The sequence below is a fragment of the Crocuta crocuta genome, unplaced genomic scaffold (genome assembly GCF_008692635.1).
Source record: "Crocuta crocuta isolate KB4526 unplaced genomic scaffold, BGI_CrCroc_1.0 scaffold260, whole genome shotgun sequence".
Lineage (NCBI taxonomy): Eukaryota > Metazoa > Chordata > Mammalia > Carnivora > Hyaenidae > Crocuta > Crocuta crocuta.
In genome coordinates this window covers 5,148,917-5,174,717 of record NW_027527525.1, presented here as the reverse complement: position 1 = coordinate 5,174,717, position 25,801 = coordinate 5,148,917, and the positions used below count along the sequence as shown (strand labels likewise).

The following is a 25,801-nucleotide window of genomic DNA, read 5'->3' as shown; positions in this document are numbered from 1 at the left end:
TCAAAGGCAGAACCATTTTCTGGGCATCCTCCTCTAGCTGCAAATGTGGGGGTTGGAAAAAGAAGGAGGGAGGCAGGTGCGCAAGAGAGAGGTAAGAGTCCCTTTGTCAAGGGTTTAGTGACCCAACCCCAGATTCCCAGCTTGGGGCCAGCAGACCAGGACCTGCCAAAACCCGTTATTGAGACGGAAAAGGAAGAGAAGACACCAAAAAACAAAAATAGAGTCAGTTCTGAAATTTGCACAGTTGATATTTGTTCTTCGTAGCAGTAAGGACTTGAACGAGAATCACGAAACTTGAGGAACACTTATATTTTTCTTCAGGACTTAAAAAATTGTGTCTTGTACTGAAAGACTACATTCAGTGTGGGTCAGGTCCAACAGCGTTTGCTAGAACTCGGTGGTTAAGCACGCCCAGCNGGTCTCCAAGCCGAAAGCCCTGTCCCCAGTTGTGTCTCCCGCCTCCGCCGTTCTGATCAGCAGCCCGCCTCACGCTGGCGGGGGGCACACCGAATCCGGACACCCCTCCTCTCCTGCTGGGCAGCCAGCGGTACCTGGAGCGGGGGGTGAGGGGGTAACAAAGGAGAGAAGACACGATCAGATCACTTCGGCACGGTGATCCGACCAGCACATCTCCCTTTCCCGCATCCCCATCGCATCTGTCACACTGAATTCCATTAGTCTGGCCGATGGAAGGCCGAAGACAATGTCTTACTTAACTCTCCTTTTTCAGCACTTAGCTCGATGCCCTGACCACAGACGGTGCTCACTTTTTGGATTTCTTAAATTTACATCTCCAGACAAATTCACACTCTTTTATAAAAAACTGGTTTTTTGATTACAAAAGCAATTCATACAGAACAGTATGGAAACAAAAATATTACTCCTGTAAGCCCAACAACCAGAAAGAATCACCTATACATAGCGTTTTGTTTTGTTTTTTTAAATGTTTATTTTTAAGAGAGAGAGAGAGGGATAGAGCATGAGCACAGGAGGGGCAAAGAGAGAGGGAGACACGGAATTCCAAGTAGGCTCCAAGCTATGAGCTGTCAGCACAGAGCCTGATGAGGGGCTCAAACTCACAAACCATGAGCCCATGACCTGAGCTGAAATCAGATGCTTAACTGACTGTACCACCCAGGTGCCCTCTATACATAGCATCTTGATGGATCTAAATATGGATCACACTGGATCAAAGGAGGTAAAAGAAATCTGCCTGTGAAGGACCAATCCGCGGCCTGCGTGTCGAAGCCCACACCGTACTTCCACCCACACCCGGGCTCAACAGCTATCAAGGGGGACTGGAGAGGCCCACTTTGTCTTGGAGTCTGGGGTGTTTTTTAAATGTTCATCCCTTATCTGTCCTCCGACAGCATTCTTTTCAAAGGTGGTAGAAAAGCAGAAGCCCAAAAAGCTGACCTGATTTCCCACGTTACAGATTAATGAACTTAGAGTCACAGAAGAGCTAAGAAAATTTAAGTCCAGCTCTGTGTTCTCTATAGTTTTCTCTTCCTTGTCTATTAGAAAACTGAGAACGTGTTTTGTTGTTGTTGTTTAATGTTCATTTATTTATTTTGAGAGAGAAAGAGCAAGTGGGGGAGGGGCAGAGAGGGAGGGAGACACAGCATCTCAAGCAGGCTCTGTGCTATCAGCACAGCACACAGTGAGGCGCTTGAACTCACAAACTGCGAGATCATGACCTGAGCTGAAATCAAGAGTCGGGACAATTAACTGACTGAGCCACCCAGGCACCCCAAGAACGTGTTTAAACCTATTCTACTTAGATCCTAACGTTTAAAACTTTGTGGGAAGGCAGCGGCCATCATCTGAGAGTCCTGTTCAAAACCCTCATGGCACCGAAGGCAGAACGTGAGTGGTGACACGTCCACGGCAAAAAGCCTGCAGAGCACGATCATACCACAAAGCGTTTCGCTTCCACCAGGTGCTGCACCTCTTCTTTCCCACAACCCTATGAGGCAGGCACTATTACCCCATCTTACACATGAGAACACCAAGGCAAGACTGAATAAAACCCTTCTAAAAAGTGAGCGTCTGTATTCAAACCCAGGCAGCGTGGGTGCACCTGTACCCCTTCCTGGGCTACGGGCTTCCTGCCACAGACGGGACACACGGGGCGCGATTCAGATGACTGCAGTTAGGGACTGGAGTCCTCATTTGCTTACATCTTCCCTAACACCTTTGTATTCCCGCTGAAAGCAGACAATGAACCCCTTTCACACAAAAAAATAACTACATGCAGAAGAGGATCTACTTTTCGAAATGCAATGCAGAACAGCAATAGATCTTAGAATTCTAGAACTCCCATCTTCCCTTCTAAACAAATACAGCTTTGTTTTGAAATCAAAATGCATGTCCAACTCCTGACTTCTCAACATCCATGATGTTCTGGTACAATAATACTTCTCCGAAGTGTATAATAAAATAGAACACTTAAGAAGGGCTGCCTGCCTTTGCTTCTTACCGTAAGACAATATGGAAGCCATTGCCACTGCTTAAACGGATAGTGAAATTAAATGCAAGTAATTAGTACAAAAAGACACCCAATTATACATAATCAACAAAAATTTATGGTAATTTCAAAGCAGTTACCACTTTTGCAAGGAGCTGCATTTTGTCATCTGATCTGTATGCAAAATTTAACAGAAGGGCTTTTCCACCAACAGAGAACATTCAACGGAAGGCAGGCTCCCGGGTGTCACTGATTTTTGCCACTAGAATGTCATCTACTTCGTTGCCTACAACTGAGAACTATGTCCAAGCCGTTAAGTCAGAGCACGGCCACTGAAGTAAGAGAGCTGCTGGCCGCCCACCAAAGGACCAAGTTTTGTTTTAATTGATTCATCTGCCATCTGACTTGATAAACCTAGATCAAAAATCCAAACCTGCTGCTATTCTGTCCTTTGATAATTAGAAAGCAGATTGGTCATTTGTTTTTTTAGCCTGAAGGCAACTCAAGGCTCAGAAGACAAGCAAGTTTCCTTTTATGCTCGTTAAGGAGAAAAAAAAAACCGTTAAGAGTATACTTCTCTGTTTGTGTATTATATTTCACAAAAGAAGGCTTTCAAAACCCTACCCCTAAATTACAAGGGGGTGCAGGGTGAAGGGGCCTACTCAAGTTTTACGGCTCTCACTGTCCCCTTGGAAGAATGACGAACCACAAAACATTAAAACGAGCAAGATGTGAAAGGGTTTTTCTCTTTTAAAGCTTTTAAATGCAAGCTATTATTGCATATTCCCAACTGGAGATTAGGCGTGATTGTCAGGCAGGCTGTGACACCCAGATGGTGATTTCACTGGTCCCTTCTTCAACAGCCTTTTGCTTCACTGACAGAATGGTCACACTCCTGACATGCTTAAGTGTGTCAGCATCTCTTCTGGCTCGTAAAATCCCACCCCAACTTCAGGAACAAGGCTAGGAGCTCGTACTGACTGAACACCCACTGCTGTGTGGCCAACAGCCTGCCTTGCCACCCACAGTCCGGTGACACAGGGCTTCCCTGCAATGTACAGACGTGCAAGTTGAAGCTCGGAGGGTTTATTAACTTCCCCAATTATTGAAACTGGTGAATGAGGGGTACGGGATTCCAACCCGTCTGTCTCAAAACCAAAGCTGTGCCCTCAGCCTCATCATTTGCGTAAACCCTAGGAGTGGCACAGAAAGAACCAGCACATGCTCCCAGGGCGCCTACACCCCACAGGCCTGAAGTTTCTCACCTTCACTCTGAAAAGTCCCAGGAATTCTCTGTTCTATAATATCGGATAGAAAAAACATTTGGGGTGCTTGGCTGGTGCACTTGGAAGAACCTGCAACTTTTGATCTCAGGGTTCAACACTGTCCTATGTTAGATGTGGTGATGGATGGATGGATGGATGGAAGGAAGGAAGGAAGGAAGGAAGGAAGGAAGGAAGGAAGGAAGGAAGGAAGGAAGGAAAGGCGAAGGAAGGAAGGAAAGAAAGAAGAAAGGAAAGAAGGAAGAAAGGATGGGGTGCCTGGGTGGCTCAGTTGGTTAAACGTCCGACTTCGGCTCAGGTCATGATCTCACAGTTCATGAGGAGCCTGCTTTGGATTCTGTGTCTCCCTCTCTCTCTGCCACTCCCCCACTCATACTCTGTCTCTGTCTCTCTTTCAAAAGGTTAATAAAAATTAAAAGAAAATTTTTTTTTTTAAGAAAGGAAAGAAAGGGGCATCTGGCTGGCTCAGGCAGTTAAGCGTCCAACTTCAGCTCAGGTCACGATCCCATGGTTCATGGGTTTGAGCCCCATGTCAGGCTCTGTCTGACAGCTCAGAGTCTGGAGCCTGCTTCAGATTCTGTGTCTCCCTATCTCTCTGACCCTCCCCCGCTCACTCTGTCTCTGTCTCTCAAAAATAAAAGTTTAAAAAAACTTTTTAATAAATAAAGAAAAGGAAAGGAAAGGAAAGGAGGAAAGAAGGAAAGGAGGGAGGGAGGAAGGAAGGAGAGAAAGATGTTTGAAACTGCTAACCAGTGAGCTAGCTTAACCCCGTCTCTTCTCTGGCCAAATCTTGTGTAAAACTGATGCTCTGAGAGCATATACTCTTGTCCTGTACTGTGCCCGGCCCCCTGGTGCACGCGAGGCCCCACCTGTTCAGCAGAGCTAGAATGTTCCCTGTGATGCCTGAGCGGAGTCAGCAGCAGCCCCTAGCTCGAAAGGCTCCAGGGAGAAGACCAAGCTGAGGCTTTGATCCCTGGCTTCCTGTGACTGTGGCACCAGGACAAGCCTGCTGGTTCCCATTCTCCGTCAGCCGCAGAGGTAAATCCGACCCTCATGGAGTCTGAGCAGGACGCCTGACACACGGGCGGTAAAGTGACTGTGACAAGAGAGAGAAAAACACTTACAAAAACTGAGGTGTGGACAGGAAATTCCTTCCTCCCAAGTCCATCGGGTATCTGAACATCAGGAAGAAATAAAGATGTCCGACAAGATTTCCAATTAGCTCATTGATCACCCTGCAAACAAAGAGGCAAATCAGTTTAAAGACACTGAAGCAGTGAAGGGAGATGTGGCCGGTTTTAACAGCACCAGGAAGACAGCCCTTCCGGCGGCCCATTTCTGGGCCCTGGCAGCCCGCGGCCCATGGCGGCCTGTGTGACAAAAGCCTTCTGAGGGAAAGGGGACCCAGGCCTGCTGGCGTCTGTGCTCTCCAAGAGCAGCTCCCCTCCGACGTCTCTTTCAAGCCCCATCTCATCCTCACTCAACACCCTGTTTTTGCTACGTCCTGGCCTCCAGAGTTAGAAGCTGCAAAGCAAGCCTCGGTTGTAAATCCTGCATTTGCACACCACGGGCAAACGGGAAGGCCGGCAAGAGAGAGGCACGGGGAAGGCAGGGGACAGTGCACGCCTGCTCCCACAGCCCTGGAGCCACAGCACGTGCCCCTCACCTCCTGCATCCTTGAGCGTTAAGACATCACAAAGACCACTTTGCGCGGCTGACCTTGTAATCCTAAAATCCACACTGGCCTTCTCTTTTCCCTGGCTTCCATACAGGCCCCCTGAAGGCTCTATAGATCCACTCCTACTATCAAATACCCTGCGATGTCTTTTCCTGCCACGTGATTCTTGCCAGGGACAAATCAACGTCCGCAGCCACTCCCAGACTCTGCCCTTGGCAGCTTCAGCGTACTCCGAACTTGCTAGGCTCTGAACAGAGCGTGTCTGCTTAATTCACCCATTTCTATCAATACGCTGAAGAGAACAGGGCCACATAGAGCAGGCAGGTCAGACATACTAAGAATGAGTACTCTCAAAACCTGTTACAAATGAAAAATACTTTGTAGTATGTATAAGTGAGAGTTCACAGAACAGTTGCATCTTGAGATCTTCCTTTTACAATTCTGACTGGATGCAAAAAGGTTTAACTCTCAGCTCAGAATTCCGAACTGGAACTTTGACCCTATTTGGCTAAAACTTCTGTACTACCAAACCACTTGCAAAACTACTTCCCATCTGAGAATCTGCATTTTGATGCCTGGTGAGCAGTTTTCAAGGCATTCTGGAAATGCCTCAAGAATAAAAAACAGTAATTTCACGCATAGTTCTTAGAGGAGTCAGCCCAGACACAAATTGGTTCCTTGTTTGCTCCATCTGGGCAGTGAATCCAGAAATATTTATTCAAAAGCACATACATGGAAGTGTACTGTGCCTAATGGTGAGCTAACAAAATAATAGTCATTCAGTGCTAAACGTGCTTAAAGCCCCCGCAATTTAATCGATTACATCAAAATGAAATTACAGTGGACCCCTGGACAACACAGATTTGAACTGCGTGGGTCCGCTTGTATGTGGGGCTTTTTCATAAAAAGAATATCGTTCCGAAACTGCATGTTCTCTTACGATTTTAATAACTCTGTCTTTTCCTTACCTTACGTTATTGTAAGAATACAATATATGATACATATAATACACTACAACCTAAAACATTCGTTAATCACTTATGCCAGCAGCAAGGCTTTGGTCAAAGAGAGACTATTAGCAGTTCACTTCTGGGGGAGTTAAAAACATATACGAATTTCCAACTGTGCAGGAGGTTGATACCCCTAACCCTCGTTGTTCAAGGTCAACTGTATTTCGNGATTTTAATAACTCTGTCTTTTCCTTACCTTACGTTATTGTAAGAATACAATATATGATACATATAATACACTACAACCTAAAACATTCGTTAATCACTTATGCCAGCAGCAAGGCTTTAGTCAACCAGAGACTATTAGCAGTTCACTTCTGGGGGAGTTAAAAAACATACACGAATTTCCAACTGTGCAGGAGGTTGATACCCCTAACCCTCATTGTTCAAGGTCAACTGTATTTCGTTAAGTCGAAGGTTCCAATGCATTGATGTTAAACTTCTTTAAAGTTTCATAAAAATTAGAGACGAAAACTAAAGAATAATGGAAGTCTTCTAAGGATGTGTTTCCAGTGGAAGAAATCTAGTATCACTTACGAGCCTCCGATGATATAGTTGAATCCAAGGATCACCCAAGGTAAATAACAGGCCTAGGAAAACATAAACACAAACATGAATAACCACACCAGAGAAAGACACAGATGCCAGGGGGCTGGCATGGGTAAGGATATACTGACAAGAGCTTGATCTAAATCCTGTGGAAAGTCACTGCAAAACTTTCTGAGACCAATCCAGCAGTATTGCACTTATAACTCCCTATCTAAAATGATTCACATATGGGGCGCCTGGGTGGCTTAGTCGGTTAAGCGTCCGACTTTCGCTTAGGTCATGATCTCGCGGTTCATGGGTTCGAGCCCCGCGTCGGGCTCTGTGCTGACTGCCAGCTCAGAGCCTGGAGCCTGTTTCAGAGTCTGTATCTCCCTCTCTCTCTCTCTGCCCCTCCCCTGCTCACGCTGTCTCTCTCTCTCTCTCTCTCTCTCCTAGAAATAAATAAAAATATTAAAATAAAATAAAGTTGAAATTCCTTGTTAAAAAAATAAAATAAAATAAAATAAAATGATTCACATATTAGTGACTGGAGGGACAGAGTACTCTGCCCGTGGTTCAGATACAACACATGCCCTGCGGAACGAATACTAACAAACCACTTCACAAAGGAGCTGGGTGTCCTACGGACACTCATGAAAACATGACCCATAACAGAACCACATTAAGATTCCAACTAGCACACTGCTGCCAATGAACTAAAAATATCCCATCTTTTTAGGCTCTCCTTTTACAGTCTTCACGAAATTACTTGGGCTTTTTATCTCACTACACACAGATACCCTGAACTAATACTCTCCCAAATGAGAAAGCTGCCCAGTTGAATTCAACATCTGAGCCTCTGTCCAGATTCAACACATCATACCAAGAGCTAAGGGGGCTACAAGGAACTTCACAAACTAATAAAGAAAGGGATCTACATGAATAACTTGAAGGCAGAAGGTGGTACATATTCTGGAACATAAACTATGGGAGAGCCCAAAGGCAAGACTAATCCAGGCAGGAGACCAAGAAGTATGCTCAACAGTATGAAGTATGAAGAACAGGTAGGATTTACAAGGGGAAGAAAATCAAAGAGATGTCACCGGTGGAANGAGCTGGCTGTCAGCACAGAGCCAGAGGTGGGGCTCGAACCCACGAGATCACGACCTGAGCCAGAGTCGGATGCTTAACCGACTGAGCCTCCCAGGTGCCCCTGATAACAGACTTTAAAAGGGAATGCTCCCCCTGAGTATCTTTCCTTCCCTCTATCACACACACACAGACACGAGATCGCTCAGGGACACATGCCTGAGGGGCCTGAAGCACAGAGGGGGCAAGAAGTAATAGTCAGCAACGGAAGGATTCCGGGTTGGCTAAAGAAACGCAGAGGGCTGAGCAGGGCACTGAGCAGGGGAGGGGGGCTTGCCTATGGTACACTGCTCTGCAGTGACCTCTTCTGGACGAGTCAGAAAGTGCACCTCTCGGACGAATAGGGATTTCTGTTGAGGACAAACAAAAAGAAACTTTTCCAACTAGGTGAAAGTACCTTAAATCGTGTTCCAAACCAAAATGATACAATCATGTCTCTGTTCAGCTGGGCCCAGACATAAAGTACGGACATGATCAGAGGAATCATCAGCAACTGCAAAAGAAGTCAACGTGTAAACACCAGGCTCCAGAGGCACTTCAAACAGAGTCTTAGTGTGAACCTACCGGGTTTTTTGGGGTTGTTTGTTTGTTTTTACCTCTCCCCTCCAAACAAATTCTCACATGGCTATTCAAATACCAAAAATAAATTCAACCATCAGAATTACAAACTGATCCTTTTAGCTAATCAATTATACAAAGCATGCTACAAAATCCTGGAATAAAATCCAACACAATTATTTGAGATGGATTCAGAAATATCAGTTACTTTTGAGAAAAGTAGGCAGTAAAGCTTTACTTACTGTATATTCTCAATTTAAAAAGTACATATCCATATAATGCACAGAAAATACTGGGTAACTATCATTCTCAATGCACAAACATAATGAAGAACCCAGAAACGAGCAAGGAAAGTAATGGTTTAGATAATTCATGTAAGATCTTCAAGAAAGAAGTTCTAATTCTATAATTTCAAAACGCCACATAATTAACTGCAGGGTTCATGCAATTTAAGCTTCTCTCAGAGGCCATGAATAAGTAAATCTGAAACATGTAAAAGGGCGGCAAATAGTTTCAAGGGACACTTACCTGCATGTCCATGGCTAAGCCAGTAATCTTGGTTTATAAAGTTAAAGATCAGATACAAACAAAGCAATTCGCACCTAGTATACATTCATGTCATTCCCGTGTTCTGAAAGAAAACACTTTTCTATAGTTCAGACTGTTTAAAACATCCCAGAACCCAAAGTTATCAAATACTCTTCATTATGAATATCCACTTTGACTAGAGGATGTCACGGAAATATGAGAATTTAACTGCTTTGGCCCATGACTCAGTGGCGCCTCTTGCGCCCTCTTTGCCTTGTCCTGCATCTTAGCGTCTCTTCTTCAGCTGAAAGATGGGAGATAACTGTGACCTGGAACAAATCATGATTCCACTCACATTCAGGGCTCCACTGCACGGCTGAGGTCCAAAACAATTTTTTTTTCTTCCCTTAAAGGAGGGGCAAGGGCATCTCAAGTGCCACACGTCCTGGCTCCGGGCCAAGCCGCAGTGGCAGCTAAGCCCGAAGCAACCCCGAGCTCACCAGCTCCACGCACACTGAGCCATCGAGCCCTTGCCGCCACTCTCCCCATCTAGGAAGGTCCTCAGCTGGAAGGCTGCCGGCAGCTGGGGCTGGACGACAGCACAGATGTGCCGTGTCCCGTTCTAGAGCCGGCGCTTCCTGGATGGCCTCAGTGACTACGCAGGCCCCAAAGACGCGGACAGCAATGAGATCAGAAAAGGCTGCCGGCCGTAAGTTAATTTTCTGATAAGGAGCACAGACTCCAAAAGCTGTCTCGTGGCCCGGAATCTCTCTGCGCTGCAGTCAACAAGCTGTCACACATGAGAACACAGAGAGCTGGGAACAAGAGGGACAGCAATAGCATTCAACCCGATGTGGCAAACCCCAGCAGGGCGATGGCAAGGGAGCGCAGCACTCAAGGGCCACAGGACTGACTACGGCTCTCAGAGCGGACTTTCATTATTCTTAATTATTAACTGTAGGAAACAGAGATGCAAATGCTATCATTTGAACTGCTGTACACAATACCGTCTACTTCCCCAAACCTGAAAATAAAACGGTTTCTGTCTGGCCCAAAGTCACAGACTAAAGGATACCACGATGCAAATCCAGTTAAAAAGGAGCATGAATAAATAGTCTGCAGGCCTCCCATCAAAAGCTCCTAGAAACAAAAATAAGCCAAATGTCACGGTCCAGAATTTCAGAACAAAGTGATTTCTATGTACAAAAATTGCCTCAAAAAATTATGGAGAAAGCCAAAATGAGAATATTTTTAAAGTCTTCTCTCAAGTAAAAAAAAAAAAAAAGTAAAATTTTTAAAATACCTAAAACCATGTCTTCAATAAAGCCCTGAACTATAGTCAACTGAGTAAGGCTAATCTGTGTTCTCCTAGCCGAATTCCAGAAAGTACCAGGCCCCAGCTACCACAAGCTAAAAGACCCGCGAGGAGGGCAAATGGTCCCTCGGCCAGTGAGCTCCCATCCCCTGAAGGCTTCACAACTAGCTGGCCTCTCCTTCCTGGCTCTCCTCGTGGCCTGATGGCACATCAGGGGTCACCTGTCTCCCTCCTCCCTCTGCGAGACCACAAGCTCCGATGCTGGAGGAACACTCTTGTGTGGCCTACACGGCGTCTCCTCCAGCAGGACTGCGCTGGGAGGTTCTTACTGTTGCTGTTGTTAGATGTGCGCGTGCGCACATGCACACGCACACACACGTGCTCGCACGTGCACACACACATGACCAGTGTCTCCTCCAGCAGGACTGCGCTAGGAGGTTCTTACTGTTGCTGTTGTTAGATGTGCACACGCACACGCGCGCGCGCGCACACACACACACGACCAGTGTCTCCTCCAGCAGGACTGTGCCGGGAGGTTCTTAACTGTTGCTGTTGTTAGATGTGCACACGCACACGCGCGCGCGCGCACACACACACACGACCAGTGTCTCCTCCAGCAGGACTGTGCCGGGAGGTTCTTAACTGTTGCTGTTGTTAGATGTGTGTGCACACACACACACACACACTCACACACTACCACGGAGTCTGACACTGGGCTTTCTGAGCAGATTCAGTCTCCTTCCAGCTGACATTCTAGCAAGGGAGAACAATGCTGGAGGAGGGAGAGTGAGGGCCTGGCCAAACCTTCCCATAGACTCTGACTCTTCACCTTCAGGCCACATCTGGGAAGGAGAAGGGAAGGACCTATACCCCCTTCTTACGGATGAGGAAATAAAATTACATGACCTGAATCACATGGCGTGTTAACAGCAGGTGAAACGTAATTACTCGCCTAGTGTCCTTGTCACTATACCATATACCAGGCTCCATCTTACAGATGGAGAATAATCAACACCGGTCCCGCTCTCCCTTCTAAGGGTGAGCCCTCGGGCCTTCAGGTGGGAGACTAGAAGAGGGGCAGAGACCGGACACGAACAACCGTAAGGCCATTCTAGCTCACGCAGCTACCTTCCCTCCCCTCCCCACCCCATCATAATCGCATGATAGATAGTCAATTAGAAACAATCCTAACAAGTATCAGAAAGGCAGGGAAAAAATTCTATCTAAAAGAAAAAACATTTCCAGCAAAACTCTCTCCTTCTTTCCCTAATTTCTCCCCTGGCATCTCTAAGGCACATGTTAGCTACAGTGTTAATAAGAAAGCTTAATGATAGGGGGTCCCTGTGATGAATCAGAGCTGAAATTCGAACATTTCTGAATTTTAGTAAAACTTCTACTTCTTTTTTTTTTTAAAGTAGGCTCCATGCCCAATGTGGGGCTTGAACTTGTGCCCCCAAGATCAAGAGTTGCAGGCTCTACCAACTGAGCGAGCCAGGTGCCCCGCTGACTTTGTGATTTCGAAGCATTCTTCGGATTGAATACTTAAGCTACTGTAATCACATAAACTACAATACTATATTATTTGGCAAGTGTGCAATTGGGAATTTATAAATTAAATGGTCTCACACTGCAATCTTCCAGTTCAGATCAGAAACCTTATAAATAAGCCAACACTGCTGTATAGGAAAATATGCCAGCGGCAAACACATTGTCAGGCTGTTCCCATGAGGCTGTGTGGCGGAGGGAAGATGGGGAATCAATAGATCTGGGCTCGGGTCCCTGCCATGTTTTCTCAAATAGCTTTGTGACCTTTGGGGGCACGTCACCACCTCTCCAGACCATTGTTTTCTCGTCTGTGCAATCTTATTTTAAATGGGAAGGTCTCCAAAGTTCCCCTCAACACAAAGTTCAGAGCAGCATTATCCCTAACAGTGAAAAATGAATATAAGGCAAACGCCCATCAACTGATGAGTGGAGAACACGGGGCGCCTGGGTGGCTCAGTGGGTTAAGCATCCTACTCTTCGTTTCGGGTCAGGTCATGATCTCAGTTTCATGTGTTCAAACCCCATGTCAGACTCTGCTCTGGCAGCACAAAGCCTGCTTGGGATTCTTTCTCCCCCTGTCTCTCTGCCCCTCCCCCACTCGCACTGTCTCTCTTTCTCTCTCTCTCAAAATAAATAAACTTTAAAAAAAAAAGAATGGGAAAACAACAATACGTTGGAATCTTATTTGGCAATAAAAAGGAATGAGGTACTAATACATGCTACATGGAAGGATCATGAAAACACTACGCTAAGTGAAATAAGCCAGTCATCAAACATCACCTATTGTATGATGCTGCTTGTAAGAAATGTCCAGAACGGGCAAATCTAAAAATGCAAAGAATAGATCAATGGTTGCCTAAAAGCTTAAGGGGACGACCAGGATGAATAGAAATGGGGAATGGCCATTAATGGGCACAGGGTTGCTTTTTGGGTGATGAAATATTCTCAAGTTAATTGTATGATGATTACACAAATCTACGAGAATCCACTAAATTGGACACTTTAAATGGGTAAAACTGTATAGTCTTTAAATTATATATCAATAAAACTTTAAAAAGTTTTAAACTTTTAAAGTACCTCTCAGCTCGAGAATTTCAAAATGCTCTGTGACTGGATAGTAGGGAATGGGGGAAGCTTAAAAGAATTAAAGCAAATAAAAGAGATCAATGGGCTAATAATCCTACAGATGGATCTTCGGTGTTATTCAGACATTACAAAGAGTTATATTACCTGACTAGATAGGAGGGGTGGGTAAATGGGTTCCAGGGCCTCAAGTAACCCAGAGAAAACAACTTACAAATAAAATGTGGCCATGGCATTATTGTAATTTAGGCTTCATAACAGTATTAGGATTATTTTTAGGTCCTTGTATTTCAGAGGTAAATATTAGAAAATTGATGGATGAAATGATATGTCTGATATCATTTGCTCCAAATAATCAAGGATGGGGGACGGACATGAACAGAGATCAAATGAGATCAGCCGGGAGATAATAGTTCAAGGCGAGCAGTAGTTAAAAAGGGGTTTGTGGAGGCGTGTGGGCACACACTACAACGTGGGTAAGGCTTGAAAACCTTCTGCTAAGTGAGAGAAGCCAGTCACAGAAGGACTCATAAAGTGTCACAAATAGGCAAATCCTTATGCGCAAAAAGTAGCTCAGTGCTTGCCAGGAGCTTCGAGAAAGGGGGGATGGGAGAGGGAGAGTAGCTGCTTTGGGTTTGGGGGGGCAATGAAGATGTACTGAATTAGGCAGTGCTGGTGACTGTGTAACACTGCGACTGGACCAGAGACCACAGAACTGTACACTTTAAAATGGGTAAAACAGGGGCGCCTGGGTGGCTCAGTCGGTTAAACGTCTGACTTTGGCTCAGGTGATGATCTTGTACTCCGTGGGTTTGAGCCCCATGTCAGGCTCTGTGCTGATAGCTAGCTCAGGGCCTGGAGACTGCTTCAGATTCTGTGTCTCCCTCTCTCTCTGCTCTCCTCCCTTGCTCACACTGTCTTGCTCTCTCTCAGAAATAAATAAAACATTTAAAAATATATTTAAAAAATAAAACAAAATGGGTAAAACAGTCACTTTTATGTTCTGTGAATTTTATCTCAACAAAAAGAAAAACAAAGGTTCATTAACCTTCCTCACTACTTTTGTGTACATCTGAAATTTTTCTGTAACAAAATTTTTAAAAAATAGTCATGGATCATCCACAGTTAAGAGTTTCCTACTGATATCAAACAACATTACTCCAATAGTTTACTCCTCAGTGAAATTATATCACAGGGGTAGAGTGCTAAGCAAGTCAGCATCACTAGCAAGTCCAACTGGGACAGGGGAGAATAAAAATCCTGTATTCTGGGGGCTTTAGGACCAAGCCCCTGCTGTGGACGAGAGAGTCCCGCTTGTCAGTTTCACCTCCACCAAGCCGCTTTCCTTCCCATCTCCTTTTTCCTCCATAAAGCTATGGGGATGAGCTAGGTCCCTTCCAGTGGTAACAGTCCATGACCTGACACTTAACAAAGTGATTTTCTTTTTAAAAAGCACCTTGCGCAAATGCCAATTTGAGGAAAAATCATATTTGACACCAAATGCCTACAATTATGAGACTGATTCACAATTCTCAAACTGACTTGGATTTAAGGGTGGTTCAGAAGTCTCTACCCTGCGCTAACAGCCAGCGGGTTTATAAAGTCTTTGGAGTCAGCCAACCTTTTCAAAATCATTTAGGCATAACAAAATTATGTTCACATTGTGACACAGCAGCATCCATTTACTGCCCCTCAGTAGAAGCAACTCTGAACAGCACATGAGGGATTGTACAAAGGAAATAAATAACTCATTAAGAAGCTTTTAAGAAAAGATTTTTGTAAAAAAGCAAAAACAAAAACAGAAACTTATCCATAACACCATATGGGCAGTCCTATCTGATAAACTACCATATTTTTAAATTCCAGTTATTTATTTTAAAAGTGAGTGATTCAATCACGTAGAATAAGTTTAGGCTGTCATAGCATGAAGAAGTGTTTTCCCATCCCAGTCTGGGTGATCTATACACTTTAGCCCAACTGACATTTAAAGACAAGGGCTGGAGCACCTGGGTCGCTCAGTCGCTTAAATGCCTGACTCTTGATCTCAGCTCAGGTCTTGGTCATGAGTTCAAGCCCCGCACTAGACTCCACACTTGGCGGGAAGCCTACTTTAAAAAATAAGTAAAATAAAGGACAAAGGAGCGCCATGTGACAGAAATGGGTGAGATGTCAAATTTAAGTGAGAGGCACAAGCCTAGCCACTAAGGACAAGGTGTGGACAAGACATGCAAGGCGCTGGTCTTTCTTTTTTTTTTTCACCTATAAAATGGTGATACTGTTACTTATGCCTCATGATGATGTCGTGAGAATTAAAAACCAGATAAACTAAGTGCCTCGTACAGTCCCGGCACAATTACTACTTACTGAGCATCTGCTATCATTATGCCCTTTCCTTTTACGCTAACTTCCCTCAAAATTCTTCCAGTACGTAACTGGTAAATTAGAACTGGTGAATTAGAAACAAATCTTAAGACAACTATGCACAACATACCTGTTTCAAGTCGTGTAGAATACTGATATAAGAAATACAAATTGACCAAATAAAGAAATCCAGTTCCTGGACCCACAGGGAAATAAAAGGTGGCAGTGATTGGCCTCCAAATCTGTCCAGATCAAAACAGACACAGTGGTTAGTTTCTCCATGCCTGGTTTTTTTTTTTTTAAACTCAACAAAATTCACCCTTGCGAAACATTCTCTGTGATGAAAGCAACCAAAGAGGTACCACCAATATAATTCAAGAAAACAGCTGGAGCAAAGTTCCCATCAGCTACAATCACACCAATGTGCAAACTGATGGAATAAAATCATAAGCAAGAAATATTTCTAACCAAGTCAAAAAAAAATCAATACTAAGGACATATATGGTTTGTCTTTACTGGGAGAAGGCACATGGTTAAGCTTGTCAAAAATAAATTGTAAAGACAAGTTCCAACAGCACAGTCCTATCTCCTTTCAGGAGAAAGAATACACTGCAATGACAAACCTTAGCAAAAACTGTCACATTCAAAAGGCAGAAGTAAAATAGAAATGTTTTTATTCAAATCACTGTGCTACTTAGGCAATATGGACATACGACTTTAAAACTGTCCCTCCCTCCCAACACACACACACACACACACACACACACACACACACAATTTACAGAAAAGTCTACAATGAGAAGGAAGGCTTCCTCCCGACCTTCATCTCTTGATTCCCTTTCCATCAACAACAATCAGTTTCTTGGATTTCTGTCAGTAATATTATGTGTTACTACTGTTCATTTCTTTTCATCCTACCTTGTATTGCACGGTTCTATGCCTTGCTTAAGGCCCTTGACAAAATATTTTTATTGGCTACACAGTATTCCTTTTATGTGAATGTCCAAAATTTGTTGAAACCATTACAAGGCCACAATGAATATCCTCAAATATTCTCTTTATACACTTACACATAGGATCAAATCCTGCAAGTTAATCTGCTAAACTAACAAGCATTTGCATTTAATTTTGGTAGACATTGTCAAATGCCTACAAAAATATTTAACCAACTTATACTTTCTCCTAAAATGTACATTAATGCCTGTCTTCCCTCCACACCGTCACCATGTAGTGTGTATTTACCAACTGTTTGTAAAACTTGAGTACTTCCTTTCTTCGTTTTCCTGTCAGATTTGCGTATCTTTATATATTACAGAAATTCCCTTCTCATTGTTGCAAATATGTTCTGGCCATTCAAGTGATGCTTTTATGGTATTCTTGCCATAATGTGACACACAGAAGTATAATTTAATGTGGGCAAATGTATCATCAGGTGTACTTGGATGCTCACATAGCTCACAAGCTACTTATCCACTCAAGAGTATAAAAGGGTTCACAGTCTCACTGTGGCACATTCACATTCATCTCAGGAGTGAGGAAGACAGCCTGCTTCTTTTTCTAGGTGCTTACTCAGCCTTCCCAACCCCATTTAAGAGTAACCCATACTTTCTCCATTCATTTGAAAGGCTACTTTTTTTTAATGTTTATTTATTTTTGAGAGAGACAGAGAGCAAGCCAGAGAGGGGTAGAGAGAGAGGGAGACACAGAATCCAAAGGTTCCAGGTTCTGAGCTGTCAGCACAGAGCCTGACGTGGGGCTCAAGCTGGTGAACCGTGAGATCATGATCATACCTTAAGCTGAAGTCGAACACTTAACCAACTGAGCCATCCAGGCACTCTGAAAAGCTATTTTCATCAACCATTTATTTCCTTTTATATTAAAGCCTATTATATTAAAGTGCTATCCTGTTTGGAACTGAATTCCCATATCAATATCAAGCTATTTTACTCTCTAGTTTTATAATATGTAACAATATCTGGTCAAGTAAAATAATTAAATAATCCCCTTCCTGTTTTTCTTCCACATTTGTCATGATTTTCTTGGCTGGTCTCAATATTTTATGTTCTCAAAAGAACTAGAATCAGCATTTTTATTATCAATGTGATACCATTCTCAGCCAGGAAGAAGTCTTTCACAGCTTTTATAAGTTTTCTATTGAACTATGCTTTCTAGCTTTTCTTATACCAAACCACCAAAGCTGAATTACCTTATCGTTTGTAATATTAGCTGGATTACCTTACTGTTTGTAATAGATTCAAAAAAACTGAGCCTGTTTTGGGCTTTCAAAGCATATAACTCTGTAACTAAAATTTTTCTCTCATTCCATTCTGGTCTAATTCACTGGCTAGCACCCCCGAACAACCTTAAATAATAGTGGTTGAACTAGACCTCTGGAAATGCCAGCATAATGCTGGCTTCTGCCTCGAGAGCTGTGTGTCTTGCTTGGCATTCATGACAGACCTGGTCCCTGCACCAAGGAGTTCATACAATCGCGGGTTATCCGAGGAAACAAAGAGTGATCGCAAGGGAGGGGAAGTCTGGTCTTGGAAAATCGAATACAAAGTCTGAGAGAATTGCAAAAGCGCAATAAACAGGTCCCGCTGACAATGTGGGTGTGGCTGCAATGGAGGACATCAGCAGTGGGGCCTGGCCAGACACAGAGCTGCCACATTACATTCTCTGAGTACAGGAATGTAGCCCTCACAACTTGATTCCTTGTGGAAGAAAACATGCTTTACAAAAACACCCAAAAGAGTGACTTTCCAAGAACCCTATATTAAACCAGTAAAACAAAATAGGTTAAAACTCATTTTGATTTATTTACAACTTTATCACAGAAACAGTACAGTTTGGTGAAAAGATGTAAGAACTGTGAGTGAGAAGTTCTCACTGGAAATGATTTGAGAACACCAAGATGTTAAGTGTCAGCTTAGGAGCTATCACTTCTGGGCCTCAATTTCCATCTGTAAAAGGGGAATGATAGACTTGCCCTATTTTTATCAGTGGTTAAAAAAAACCACTGTGCTATTCTGCTCATTTACATGCACTGACTCAAAGGGTAGATTTTATAGATGAAGAAACAGAAATGAGAACAGGTTAAACAATAGCTAGGAGGTGGTAGAGGTAGAATTTTATCCCAGACATCTCAACTCCAGAGTTGGTGACACAAAACCCCTATTTTTACAATGTCTCTCACAAGTGGCACCATTACTATGAGCTATAATTACAATTAGTAAAAATTTTAAGTACTCCTATACTTGTATAATCCTGATTCTCCCTGCTTACGAAAAGCCCTGGGGGCAAAGACCTTGACTCTTAAGTAGCCCCCAGGCCTTGGAAGTCTAGACCTTTGAGTTTGTATCTTCATCTACCCAGTGATGTCTGTCCTTTGACTCTGCCCTCCTTAACTCACAGATTTTATAAAACATTGGAATTAAGAAAATGGATTAAAAGGTACTCTGTAAAAAAAATTGTACGTGTGGGTGTATGATTATTACAATCTCTTGGAAGACACACACTGCCATGGGTTTTACAAATTCCCATTTTAAGCTACCTCCATATTCCTGCAAGTTACTCAGGACCTGATTTTGGAAAAGAAACCCTGTTTTTTTCTGACTACATTTTCCCCTAACGCTGACGCCACCGCGCTATTTTTGGCCACGGTGTGCACCTGTGCTTTGGAAATCAGTGTCTGTCAAAATATCTCACTTCTTTTCCCCGTTCATTAAGCTTACCCTTGAGTTATACTTGGCTTTCATTGATCTAAGAGACTTGATATTATTTTTGTATTACCTTAAAATGATAATTTGAAAACACTAGGAGAGAGCTTATCCCTTCAGAAAAACACAATGTAATATATTTCTGGAATCCCCATTGAAAGTGCCCAGCTAAATCCCCTCCTCTCCTCTGACATGCAAATGAAGTAAGAAAATGGATTTTCAGGGCTGGGCGGGGGAGCGGTGGTGCAGGCAGTTTTCTGCCCTGGGAAGCCTTCCCCACGCCACCCCGGCCCCATAATGGGCAGCACAGGACTAGCGGAGGTGGGGGGGGGAGAGGAGGGGACAGGGACAGGTCATTTTAACCCCACAGCCTCCCAAGGTAGGAAACTCTAGTCATCACCCCCAGCTTTTTCATGAGGCAAGTCAGAGTTTAGGTGATATGCACAGAGTTCCTCACTTAGAAGAAGGAGGCCCACACCTGCACTGGCATCTAAGGCCTTCACAAAGGGGTGAGATGTTGTTCTTTACTTACTAGTCCCACTTCTGTTGAGAGAGTGGGTGGCAGCCAGCCTGGCACTAAAAATCTCCCAAACAATCTGCTGCTGAAATAATGACAAATGCCACCTAGNNNGACCCCATTAAAGTACCAAAATCAGAGATTTTTTTTTCCTTTTTGTTTTATCTGAACCAGTACAGATTGATTTATTTGGAGTTAAACTCTGCACAGGTCACTAAACAAGAAAGAGGAGGCGCATCCATGTGCCAGATGCTGACGTTAGCAAAGTGTGGCCTTTAAGGCTATACATACCAAACACTAGCCACTAAAGCTCCAATCCAAACCTTGAGGCTACTCCCATGCTCAGCCTATAGACCAAGTTCATCTCCCTTCTGGTTAGGCATGTATAGATTTCTCCCCAGTACACTCTTTTTTTTAAAGTGTATTTATTTTGAGAGAAAGAGACAGAGAGAACATGAGCAGGGGAGGGGCAAAGAGGAGGGGAGAGAATCCCAAGCAAGCTCCCTGCTGTCAGCACAGAGCCCGAAGCAGGACTCGGTATCACAAACCATGATATCATGACCTGAGCCGAAATCAGGAGTCTGAAACTTAATCAACTGAGCTACCAGGCACCCCTTCCCCAACACACTCTTAATTCAATCTGCTAGGGCTGCTGTCATTGGGTTAAAGATAAATAACATAAAGCAAAAGCTTGGCAAATATAAGCACAAGGCCCAAATCCAGAGTTGGCTGGTGCCATTTCTTCTGATTCCTGAAAACAAATGAGGGACATTGACAGGTCATCTCTTCCCACTTGAAGTCAGGATTTTTTTAAGGGGGCAAAATATAGGATAATCATCCAGCGATCACATTTCAATTTCAGTACAAATTAAAATTAGAATCTTGGGGCGCCAGGATGGCTCAGTCAGTTAAGTGTCCGACTTCAGCTCAGGTCATGATCTCATGGTTCATGACAGCTCAGAGCCTGGAGCCTGTTTGGGATTCTGTGTCTCCCTCTATCTTTCCCCCTACCCCTCCCACTCACACTGTGTCCTCAGAGCCTGGAGCCTGTTTGGGATTCTGTGTCTCCCTCTCTCTTTCCCCCTACCCCTCCCACTCACACTGTGTCTCTGTCTGTCTCTCTCTCTCTCAAAAATAAACATTAAAAAACTTTTTAATAAAAAATAAAATGAAATTAGAATCTTATTGCCCACAGAAAAAAGGCAGTAATGGAAGACATTACTATTCACTAGAAAATAAAAATGGGCACTATTTTTGAATAGGTTATTACCAGGCTATATACTGGGAACTTTAAATTTTGCTATGAATTTTACATAACAGAGGCATGCAGTAGATAACAAACTTCCTCAATTTGAAGACACTCATTTTTGTGTTTCTAAAATTAGTATGTGGCTTACAATCCTATACATTTATTTAATGGAATGTCTACCCTCCCTCCCCTCCAAAAAGTTGTATTATATTGATGGGGCATCTTATAATCAATGGAGTTAGATCAGAGTTCATACGGTGATCCCACTTTCAGGTAACGAGATCGAAGCTCAGAAAGAGTACTATGTAACTTGCCTGAGGGCATACAACTAGTACAAGGCTGAGCCAGGCCTGGGGAACCATGACTCAACGCCTTGAAATCCCCTGGTCTTTCTATTTTGAGAGAAAGTAGATAACTGACTTGGAAGAAATCACCCTCAAAAATGTTTGCTAAACACATAACTGTGTGTTTTGGTAGATACGATGCGAAGGAGTTGAACGAGGCAGCTCAGAACTATCTCTGACTCACTAAAGCAGAAACCGGCGCTGCAGACGATTACAAACCGGACCGATACTGGTCTGAGGATGCCAGCTGAACGAAACAGACAGCGCAGCACGAGGGCTGCTGGAAACAGCCACCTCTCTTCTAGATCATCAAGGACCAGGAGGAAGACATCTCATCGTTATGAACTAACTGTCTGATCGATGGGTGTTGAATGTGAGGTACCGGGAACGCTGGATAATGGCGTAGTGAATCTTAACACCCCATCCAAACTAAGAAAAATAACACTTTAAACTCTGCAGTTCCAAACCAACAAGCTAGTCAGATGAAGCCTAAAAGCTAAGGAGGAAAAGGGACCTTCATCTCTTCCAGCATGAACCCGCAATTCTAAATCAATCATCTCCAATTTTTTTTAAGCTGTTCAAGATGCAGCTTCAAGAGGCGCCTGGATGGCTCAGTTGGTTGAGCGCCGACTTCAGTTCACGTCATGATCTCGCAGTTCGTGAGTTCGAGCCCCGCATCTGGCTCTGTGCTGACAGCTCAGAGCCTGGAGCCTGCTTCGGATTCTGTGTCTCCCTCTCTCTCTGCTCCTCCCCCACTCATGCTCTGTCTCTCTCTCTCTCTCTCAAAAATAAATAAAATTAAAAAAAAAAAAAGATTCAGCTTCGAAGGTAAAGATGAGCCTCGAGCAGAAAGCACATCACAGGCTGTTGGTCACACACCGACCTCTCAGAGGTAGGTTTTCTTTCAGCTGCTTCGTTTGCAAATGAGTTCCTCCAGGTGGGTCTGAGAGCTAAATCTGTCCAGAAGGGGCACGAGCCAGAGTAGCAGAGGGAAGGTCTGATCTTGGCCTTTTCACATCTGGACAACCAGGCGCTGTCCTGCCCCCGGCTGCTTCTCCCAGCTCTTAGGATGATGAGACAAAGTAAGGAAGACGGGAAAAGCATGGGAGGGGGGACGTGAATGAGGATTCTTCTAATCAAGGCACCTCAGGCACCATTTACCTGTGGTCTATTAGAAAGGCCTTCTTATTTTACTAGTCCGACCACACAGGTGAGCAAGATTTTGCAAGGAGGGTCAAAGAGCCAGCCTCGACCAGATCCTTCTCACAAAATGACTTATAACCGCTCCTCCCGCACACGCGTCACCCAGCATGCCACCCACCAGGCACAAAGTCACTGGGTCACAAATAATAACCAGAGCTGGCTGGAGGCCCACATCCTTTTCTAATATCTGACTGCCCGCTTAACTTCTGCACTCGGACGCCTAAGAAGCATCTCTAGACCATGTTGGCATCATGGCCAACACAGAGCTCTCCATCCACACCCTCCGCCGGCACCCAAACCTAAGCCAGCCTAAACATTTCCCACTTGGGAAAGGATTCCACCATCTGCTGTGAAATCAGTGACATCTTTGAGTCCGGCTTCCTTCAGCCATTCCCCCTCCACACCCAGACTGTGGATGTCCTGGCCCAAAACATCATCTCTCTTGCCTAACTGGATTCCTCCCTCTCCCCCATCCAGTGCTAAGTCCGTCCCACAGAGTGGTCAAGCAATCTGGTCAGTCCTCTGTTCAAAATGCTCCAAAGCCTTCCTGGTGTCTTCAAAATAAAGCTCAGAGGCACCTGGGTGGCTCAGCTGGCTGAGCATCCGACTTCGGCAAAGGTCCTGATCTCACAGTTTGTGAGTTCACGCCCCACAGGGGGCTTGCTGCTGTCAGCATGGGACCCACTTCAGATCCTGTCCTCCTCTCTCTGCCCTCCCCCCCGCTCACACTCTCTCTCAAAAAATAAATAAAACATTAAAAAAATTTTTTTTAATAAATAAAGTTCAAGCCACAAAGTCCTATACAACCCAGGCCCAGCCCACCTTCCCATCTTCGCTTTATCGTACTCACCCTGGTTATCTCTGCCCACATCTGCCAATCCTCATCCCTACAGCTGACTCACTACTAGTTATCCAGTCTTCCTTCTGTGTCTAGGGCCTGCCTCTCAGCCTTCCACTTACTAACCCTTTTTCTTGGAAGGCTGTCCCCAGAGCTGGATATTCCCAAAGCCAGCTCCTCGGCATTCAGATTGCAGTTCAGGCATCTTCTCCGAAGCCTTTCTGGAACACTCCATCAAATGTTACATGCCTTAAGTCACCCTTGATCACATGCCTCTCTCTTATTTTCTTCATGGGAGCTGGGACTTTCTTTCCTATTCACTATTGTAGCTCCAGTGCCCAGCACTGGCAAGTGCCAATTATTTCCATGAATTCAACCAACATGAAAGCACGTGCTGTGTGCCAGGACCTACTCTAGGTAACAAAGATGGTGGTAAATAAGTCAGGGGTCTGGCTCTCGTGCAGCCTTCTTTACTGAAGGGGGGTAGGCTAACCAATGCCAACAGGGGATACGTAGCAAGTAAAATTAAGCGTAAGGAGTGAAGGAGGGGTACCCTTTTTTTTTTTTAATTTTTTAACGTTTATTATTTTTGAGAGAGAGAGAGAGAGAGACAGCGTGAGCAGGGAGGGTCAGATAGAGAGGGAGATACAGAATCTGGAGCAGCTCCAGGGTCTGAGCTAGCTGTCAGCACAGAGCCGGACGTGGGGCTCAAACCCACAAACCGTGAGATCATGACCTGAGCCGAAGTCGGATGCTTAACTGACTGGGCCACCCTGGCGCCCCGAGGGGTACTCTTTTATGTAGGGCAATCCATAATACCTTGCCAGTAAGGTGGCACTGGGGAAGAGACTTGAAGAAGTTAAGGAAAGAAATCAAGTAAATCAACAGGGAAACAACATGTGCTGGCAACGTGAGGAGTCAGCTGCTGCAGGAACAGCAAGAATTCCATGTGAAGCTTACGGTGCAAGGTGGACAGTAGCAGCAGGTAAGCTCAGAGCAGCAGTAGGGAACTTTGCAGGCCATTGAGAGGACATACATTTTATACATCTGATTTGAGAAGACACTGGAAGGTTCAGGGCAGAGGACAGATGGACTTGGTTTGTATTTTAAAAGGATCACTCCAGCTGTCTACAGGAAAGATGGAAAGGAACTGAGCTGGAATGATAATGGCTTGCAGTGGAGAATGAAAAGGGACCTGGACTCTGGACATATGTCCAAAGCAGAGCAAACAAGTAGCTGGCAAATTACGAGATGTGGGAGAAAGAGAAGGCAAAGATGACTCCACAGCTGGTAGCCTGAGCTCTTGTAATAATGGAATTGCTCTTTACTTCTAGGGCAAAAGGAAAGGGTAACCAGTTTGGGACGTGTTTAATTTGGGATGTCTATTAGCCATCCAAGGGGTAATTTCAAACAGACGGCTGGATATCAGGAGACAGATCTGGCCTGAAAATATGTGTATTTGTATTTGAGAGTCCTCAGTTTATAGAAAGTATTTAAAGCTATGAAGCTAAATGAGATCCCCTATAGCTGGGGACCAGTGTAGAGAAAAGGTCCTATAACTGATCCCTGGGGCACGTCACAACATTTAAAGGTCAGGACAATGAGGAACAAGCAAAAGAGACTAAGAATTAGTCAGTAAAGTGGGGGAAGTCAGGCAAGTTATCCACATGCCAATCAATGTGCTCAAATTAATGTCAGATCTTAGTATCTGATCTGCCCCTGAGTAAAGATCTAAATCACAAAATCCTGTGAATAAAGATAATCTCCGGGAAACTAATATTCTCTTGCCAAAAATACTCCGGACAGTTTCCTTCATGCTTAAATAAAAAGGCCTTCTATTTTGAGAACAATTTCCTCTTTACTCATCCCTTCATACATTCTACTACTACATGTCACATACTAGGTCGGGGCTGGGTGAAACGCAGATAAATAAACTCACTCCCGCAAAGAAAAAAAAATTGTATCCACATACGAAGAACTCGGCTGGATGTTGAGTAAGTTGACATCCACATGGCACCCACGTGAGTGGCAGAAGGAGGTCAGAGGGCACCTGCTCCGGGTGGAACCAGGCTGCTAATTACCGGGGTCCAAAAGATTAACAACGATCACAGAATTACCCACCCACTGGCTCCTTCTCTGAATGCAGTGGGCGGGGAACATAATCTTAATAGAAGAGGAAAATCAGTCCCTTCCCAATGGGCCCAAGCCCTTCTCCAACCATCGGGGCCCGAGCTCCAGACCCCTTTTTGCCTCCACCCCGCCCCCAAACCACAGGGCCCCGCCCTAAACCGGTAGAGCCGTCGCACTACAAATCCCACCAGGCACCGCGCTCCCACAACAAGCTGGTCTACGCTCCACTGCCGCCGCGCCTCCTGGGACCTGTAGTCTCCACTCCCCTCCGCGCTGGTCAGTACCTGGAAGCGATA

At 44.5% G+C, this 25,801-nt stretch overlaps 1 protein-coding gene across 1 annotated transcript in view; it reads right to left on the bottom strand.

Moving 5' to 3' along the window:
- Positions 1 to 358: 358 nt before the first annotated feature.
- DERL1 (derlin 1) overlaps positions 359 to 25,801 on the bottom strand; it is a 33,135-nt gene continuing 7,692 nt past the window's right edge. The window contains exons 2-8 of the mRNA XM_077764821.1: positions 15,636 to 15,747; positions 10,277 to 10,341; positions 9,202 to 9,228; positions 8,513 to 8,608; positions 6,976 to 7,028; positions 4,875 to 4,985; positions 359 to 551 (exon numbers count right to left, since the gene is read on the bottom strand). Of these exons, the coding sequence (XP_077620947.1) occupies positions 359 to 551; positions 4,875 to 4,985; positions 6,976 to 7,028; positions 8,513 to 8,608; positions 9,202 to 9,228; positions 10,277 to 10,341; positions 15,636 to 15,747 (657 nt within the window). The remainder of the gene's footprint in view (positions 552 to 4,874; positions 4,986 to 6,975; positions 7,029 to 8,512; positions 8,609 to 9,201; positions 9,229 to 10,276; positions 10,342 to 15,635; positions 15,748 to 25,801) is intronic.